The sequence below is a fragment of the Nomascus leucogenys genome, chromosome 12 (assembly GCF_006542625.1).
Source record: "Nomascus leucogenys isolate Asia chromosome 12, Asia_NLE_v1, whole genome shotgun sequence".
In the NCBI taxonomy this organism is placed as follows: Eukaryota; Metazoa; Chordata; class Mammalia; order Primates; family Hylobatidae; genus Nomascus; species Nomascus leucogenys.
The window spans coordinates 10,447,857-10,454,608 of record NC_044392.1 but is presented as its reverse complement, the minus strand read 5'-3'; the positions used below and the strand labels follow the sequence as shown (position 1 = coordinate 10,454,608).

The 6,752-nt window shown below is 57.7% G+C and overlaps 1 protein-coding gene across 2 annotated transcripts; it reads left to right on the top strand.

The window, feature by feature from the left end:
- Positions 1-983: 983 nt before the first annotated feature.
- EDN2 (endothelin 2) lies at positions 984-6,102 on the top strand. 2 transcript variants are annotated; one of them, XM_003273345.4, is made up of 5 exons: positions 984-1,047; positions 1,387-1,543; positions 2,986-3,108; positions 4,376-4,474; positions 6,043-6,091. In XM_003273345.4, the coding sequence occupies exons 1-5, from the start codon at positions 984-986 to the stop codon at positions 6,077-6,079; spliced, it is 480 nt and encodes a 159-aa protein (XP_003273393.2). In that variant the 3' UTR covers positions 6,080-6,091. The 2 variants fall into 2 exon arrangements, with proteins under 2 accessions (XP_003273393.2, XP_012366470.1); XM_012511016.2 differs by lacking the exon at positions 4,376-4,474 and having other exon boundaries at positions 6,043-6,102.
- Positions 6,103-6,752: the final 650 nt, after the last annotated feature.

Here is a 6,752-nt window from a genome sequence, read left to right as displayed (position 1 = left end):
TGCAGACAGTAGCCACTGGTGGGAGCCGAGACATCCTGTCACGGCCAGGACAGGACACTGTTCAAGGGGCGCTTTGTGTGTGTGTCCTCAGGGGCATCTTTCTGGAAAGGGGTCTGAAGCCACCTTCTTAGTCTCAAAGGAGCCGGTAAGCCAAGCATGTGAAGTACCTTCTTGTTTTGGCCTTGTTTGCAAACAAGGAAACAGGCCCAGGAAAGATGCCCTTGGACATGGCTGCATAACTGAACAGCTTCTGGAAGGGACTAGAACTCCCGCCCCAGGCCCTGGGGTGACAGGGCAGGGGTTGAGGGGGGCATTTCCTGGGTGAGGTGGGGATGAAGCAGTTCCAGGCTGGTCAGAAGTCAGGCATGAGCTGTGTCCTTCACAGAGGGAGGCAGGCCCAGAGAGGGCTCTGACTCGCCCAAGGCCACACAGCTTTGCGTGGGCCTTTCACATCCCACACAACAGAGGGGCATCCTCAGCCTGGTGGGCAGAGGGCAGGCAGGATAGATGGCAGAGTCTTCTCCAAGGAGAGGGGTTTTGCTCATGGAACCTCCTCCTCCACACTCACAGCCCTGGGTGAAACCTGTGGAGCAGCCGCCAAGAGAGTGAGGGAGGGGGCTCGGGGCAGCTGGGGGTGACTTGAGGAAGTCCAGCTGGACTGCGAGGGGCCCCTGGGGACTGCCAGGGAGCCTCAGGACTCCCAGAGATGCCCCAGGCATAGAGGGAGGAGCGGGCCTTCCATCTCCCTCCCCCCTTCACTGCAGAGGCTGGGTCGGGCCAGGCGCCCGGGGAGGAGGCGGTGTCCCTGGCTCCCAGCCCGCCGGTGCAGCGGGGCAGGGCTGGACCAGAAGGGGTGGGGCACCGTGCCTGGTATAAGAGGCAGCCAGGGCACCGAGGCAATGAGCTATCTGCTCAGCTTAATAGCAGGACGCTGGCAACAGGCGCTCCCTGCTCCAGTCCAGCCTGCCCGCTCCGCCGCCGCTATGGTCTCCGTGCCTACCACCTGGTGCTCCGTCGCGCTAGCCCTGCTCGTGGCCCTGCATGAAGGTGAGCTGCCCTGGCCTCACCTGCTGCCTACAGCTCCTGGGTCTGTCTATCTGTGTCTCGCCCTAGGGCTGCAGTGCCTCCCAAGCCAGCTGGGGGCAGACAGGGGCGGGAGCCTGGCGGCAGTGGTGGCAGGCGAAAGGTTCTGCAAATACAGAGGCGACCAGCCCAGGCTCCCCACGGGCTGCTGGGATTTCCTTGGGCTGGCCTGGAGCTCTTGAGCAGCAAGAGTGCCAACTCCCTCGATGATGCAAGAGGAGGGGCACGGTGGGTCCCCCACTCCAGGATGTGCCAGGCATCCCAACCCACCTCTCTGCCTCTCTCTCCCTCCTGTGCATGCAGGGAAGGACCAGGCTGCTGCCACCCTGGAGCAGCCAGCGTCCTCATCTCATGCCCAAGGCACCCACCTTCGGCTTCGCCGTTGCTCCTGCAGCTCCTGGCTCGACAAGGAGTGCGTCTACTTCTGCCATTTGGACATCATCTGGGTGAACACTCCTGAGTGAGCATCAATGGGGATGGGGGAGCTCTGGGGCAGGGTGTCAGGGTGGGAGCTACTGGCATGCTAGGGAACCTTGACACAGTCCATCTCTCCCTGGGCCTCCAGATGGAGGCATTGGCTAATATCAATAGTTAATTGTTTCAATTCCTGAGTGGGGACCACCTGAGCCATAGAGAGGGCTGTCTCCTGAGAATTCTTAACACAGCCTGGTAAGCAAGTGTTGGCCCCATTTTCCAGATTCAAGTACTGAGGCTCAGAGAGCTTAAGCGCCTTCCCCAAGATGACACAGGTAATCGTAAGGGTAGGCACCATCCTCGGTTGGGGAATGCTGGAGCTCACAGTCTCTGCCATGCTGCCTCTGCATGCTCTTCCAATAATAATACGATTAGTGACAGCACCCATGCCTTGACTATGCCAGGCTCTTTGCCAAGCACTGCACATGCTTGATCATCTCAGGAGCCCCCCATCCTCCCCATAAGGCAGGATAGTCCCTCAAATGACAGATGAGAACCTGCCCTGTGCTACTGGCTACACCCGGGTGGGAGCCCAGTGCTGTCTGTTCCGCCTGCACCCGCGCTGCCTCCAGGCCACTGCATACCTTCAGTTGAAGTTTCTGTGTGTGTTTGTGATTTTTTTCCCTTCCCCAAATTGCAAAAGGCAAGAGAAGCCCTGCACGTAAGCGTGTGTGAAGTTAATCCGCATCCAAACACTTGCTTAGGGCGGGAACCCTGCCAGTCCCTGCGTGCTGAGTCTACCTGGAGTCACTACGACTCCAACCGCACCATCTAAAATTAGTTCTGTCACTGGAAAGTGCTGGTCCAGCCAGCCACGGGGCCCCTGCCCTTCCCCTGGCCTGTTTGATCAGACTCTGAATCTGAAATTAATCCCATCTGAACACACACACACGCACACACCCCACTTTCAAGTCAAGCCTCTAAGGCACATTTGTTACCCCTCCAGGCAAGTGGGGACCAGGTGGGGGCAGCTTAGCTATGATCCTGTGTTTACTTCTGTGAGACGGAGTGGCCACCCTTCCTCCAGTGCTAGCTGAGAGCCTTCTTTGAGAATAGGGGGACCAGCCTGTCTGAGAGGGGAAAGAGACTAGGAGGTTCCCAATTCCCAACTTTGGGTAGGATCACAGATCTCCTTGCCCCCATGCTGGGAGCTCTCACTGAGCCAAGCCAGGCCCAGAGAAGGGGAGGTTCTTGCCAAGGGCTATCAGGACCCTTGTGGAGGAGCCTGTGACTTCAGTGGTGTGACTTCTTGAGGTCAAGGGCTGGTCACCTTTCATTGGCACCCTGCTGGCATGGGTGGCTGTCCCAGTGGGCAGTGTAGACAGTCCCTGCTTGCCAATGGTTGTGGTTTATTTAATCTTCTCTCTATTTTTTTCTCTCTCTTTCTCTCCACCCCACACCACTACCTTGCTGGCTGCCCGCCCACAGACAGACAGCTCCTTACGGCCTGGGAAACCCGCCAAGACGCCGGCGCCGCTCCCCGCCAAGGCGCTGTCAGTGCTCCAGCGCCAGGGACCCCGCCTGTGCCACCTTCTGCCTTCGAAGGCCCTGGTAGGTGGGCACCCAGCCTGCAGGGGCGTAGGGTAGCTGCAAGGCCGGGCATGCCCTGGGGAGCAGGTGTCTGGGAGACTAGCAGAGGAGCAAAGTGGCAAGCTGGGGGTGAACAGCGACCCCACAGGCTGCTTTGGGTCCGTGGCACCATCCCTTCCTGCAGGAACCAGTCACCCCTGGGGGCCTCCCGGTGCCCAGCTCTGGGGGCTTCTGGGAACACTCATGTCCTCACTCCTGGGCAGGAGAGAGTCTGCCAGTGACGGCTGAGGCAACTCAGGCCCAGAGAGGGGGCAGGACACGTCAGGCTGCGTAGCTCATCAGAAGGAGGCCTGGGCCTTGGGCCTGAGTCTGTCTGATCGAGTCCTACTGGGCTTTGGATTCCGACCTGAGGTTCAGGGGGACTTTGGAGCTTGCTCAGGGAAGAAATGGCATCTGGAGTTGGGAAGCCATGTCACCATCCCGGGGTGGCCCCAGAGTTGCTGGAGGGCCTCTGCCATGTCTCCTATCTTACCTGAGCCTAAGTTCTCCCATCTGTAAAGTGGTGGGAGGCTTTGTTCCTTCCCTCATCCACATGGAGAATTTGGGAAAACCAAACTGGCTTCAAAGTCCCAAGCTTCCGGCCGGGCACGGTGGCTCACACCTGTAATCCCAGCACTTTGGGAGGCCGAGGTGGGTGGATCACCTGAGGTCAGGAGTTCAAGACCAACCTGGACAACATGGTGAAACCCTGTCTCTACTAAAAATACAAAAAAATTGCTGGGCATGGTGGCGGGCGCCTGTAATCTCAACTACTCGGAAGGCTGAGGCAGGAGAATCAGTTGAACCTGGGAGGCAGATGTTGCAGTGAGCCGAGATCGCGCCATTGCACTCCAGCCTGGGCAACAAGAGTGAAACTTAGTCTCAAGAAAAAAAAAAAAAATCCCACGCTCCAGTTCCCATGATGGTTTACGAGAAACTCCTCCTCTGGGTCTCAAGCTGAGGCCCCGCCCCTGCCTCAGTTTCCCCTGCAGCTGCAGGTGGCCAGATTCTGGGAAGGCCAAAAAAGCTGCCTCTTTCTGGGGCTAAGAACACGTTCCTGGTAGCTCAGTTTTCCTCAGTCCCCACCCCACCTGGGAAGGGAAAGATGCCAGGTGCACAGGCGTGGAAATGGATCTGCCCCTGCAGGCACGTGGGGATGGGGATGGGGTGGGGGCTGGGCTGGGCTGCAGCCGGGTAGCTTCAGGGCCCTGGGCAGTACATCACTTGGACCCTAATGCCATTCGTGCAGGACTGAAGCCAGGGCAGTCCCAAGCCGGAAGTCCCCTGCAGACATGTTCCAGACTGGCAAGACAGGGGCCACTACAGGAGAGCTTCTCCAAAGGCTGAGGTGAGGGTGTGGGACACATGCACAGACTGAGCACCTCCTGTATGCCTTGCACATTTCCCATATTTTCTATGTGAGGCAGGCCTGGGTCCTCATTGGGCAGCAAAGAGAACTGAGGCTCAGAGAGAGAAAGCCACTTGCCCAAAGTCACACAGCAGTCAGCAGCATTTTGCTGACCCCAGAGTCTGTGCTCTTACCCACTGTGCTCTTTGTTACCACTAGGCCTGGAAGTGGACTTTTTAGAGGGTTTGAAGGCTCATGACTGGGAAGGACCACAGTTGTTGGTTCAGGCTGTGCTGAATGGAGCATCTCACACATGCTGGGGTCCAGAGGGGCCAACTGCCCAGCCTGCTCCCTCTCTGCTGCCCAGATTGCATCTCCTCCCTGGTGCCTCAGTGTGACGCAGACCTGGCCCCCAGGAGGTGCCCATGAATGCTTGTTCAACCAAACCAACTCAAGAACAGACACTTGCACCTGCCGGGCAGTAGAGTGGCTGTAGGGGCAGCCTCTGGGGCAGACTGTTTGATCTGAACCCCAGTCCAGCCTGGAACAAGCTTTGTGACCTTGGGTTTGCCCCTCAACTTCACTGTGCCTCTAGTTCCTATGATTTGAACGGGGGAAACAGGGAAATTGTGCCATCCATCCCCGCCTGGGGTTGCTGTGAGGTCAGATGAGTGGACGCACATGAAGCGTGTAGCCCAGGGTCTGTGCCCGTGGGAGCCGTGGAGGGGTCTGCCATTCCCACTTCTGTCACTGAGGATTCCTCGCAGCTGGCCAGGGCCCAGGGCCCAGCTCAGCCCCTCAGAGATTCTCACCTTTGGCGGGCAGCAGAAAACTAGGAGAAAAGACAGGATGGTGGGATGGACAGGACCCAACGTATGCTTAGGAACTTTCTGAGAATGAAAAAATGAGTACAAGACTTTTCAAATGCACACCCTTCGTAGTGTACAGAGCTGGCTCGGCCAACCTTGTACGCCTGTTTTTGTTTTACAAGCTAAGAAAGGGGATCAGAGAGGCTGAGATCGTTACCCAAGTTTCCTTAGCTGGGAACTGAAGCCAGCCTCCTGGCTCCCAGTTTAGAGTTCTTTGAGCCAGGATGTGGCCACCCAGCCAGGTTCAAAGGGCAGCGGGGTGCCCTGTTTTCTGGGCTGGACTACCTTGAGCTGGACCTCGAAGAATGAGTAGAATTTTAGCAGGTGGCTTCTGGGTGAGGGGAATACACATAGCCTGGAGGGAAGAGCAGAAGCAAAGGTGTGGAAAGGTATGGAAAGAAGTGGGAAGGCAGATGACAGGAGACCTACAGGGCTGTGCTTGGCTGTCCACTCATTCTGGCAGCATTTGATGTTGAACATTAGCTCCGTCAAAGCCCCCATGTGCAGAGAAGCTTCAACGCCTGCGCTGGCCTGCCTGTGCAGACCTTGTTTTCAGGCTGTGGCCACTCTCTGACCCCAGGGCAGCTGTGACCCCAGGATCTGGGCAAGGGCTGTAGCCCCATTGCCCCTGCTGTCATGGGGAGCTCTTGGACAGTCCATATCTCCCGAGATGCCAAATTGACCCTTCTTGATTCCCAGGGACATTTCCACAGTCAAGAGCCTCTTCACCAAGTGACAACAGGAGGCCATGCGAGAGCCGCGGCCCACACATTCCAGGTGGAGGAAGAGATAGTGTCGTGAGCTGAAGGAACATTGGGAAGGAAGCCCGCGGGGAGAGAGGAGGAGAGAAGTGGCCAGGGCTTGTGGACTCTCTGCCTGCTTCCTGGACCGGGGCCTTTGTCCCAGACAGCTGGACCCATTTGCCAGGATTGGCACAAGCTCCCTGGTGAGGGAGCCTCGTCCAAGGCAGTTCCGTGTCCTCGCACTGCCCAGGGAAGCCCTCGGCCTCCAGACTGCGGAGCAGCCTCCAGCGCTGGCTGCTGGCCCACAGCTCTGCTGGAAGGAACTGCATGGGGAGTACATTCATCTGGAGGCTGCGTCCTGAGGAGTGTCCTGTCTGCTGGGCTACAAACCAGGAGCAACCTGTGAACGCGCATGCCTCAGCCAGCCCTGGAAGCTGGACGGCTCCCCTGGGGCTGGCATCCTGGCTGGCTGTGTCCTCTCCGGCTCTCCCTCCCCAGAGTCCTTGCACCCTCATTCCCTCAGGACCCTCCCAGTGAGAAGGGCCTGCTCTGCTTCTCCTGTCTGTATATAACTTATTTGCCCTAAGAACTTTGAGAATCCCAATTATTTATTTTAATGTATTTTTTAGACCCTCTATTTACCTGCGAACTTGTGTTTATAATAAA

Coding starts and splice junctions, on each gene's coding strand:
- EDN2 (XM_003273345.4), top strand. CDS start 984: ATGGTCTCCGTGCCTACCACCTGGTGCTCCGTCGCGCTAGCCCTGCTC. Junction 1,544..2,985: donor ATCTGGGTGAACACTCCTGA/GTGAGCATCAAT, acceptor GCCCGCCCACAG/ACAGACAGCTCCTTACGGCC. Junction 4,475..6,042: donor GAGCTTCTCCAAAGGCTGAG/GTGAGGGTGTGG, acceptor CTTGATTCCCAG/GGACATTTCCACAGTCAAGA.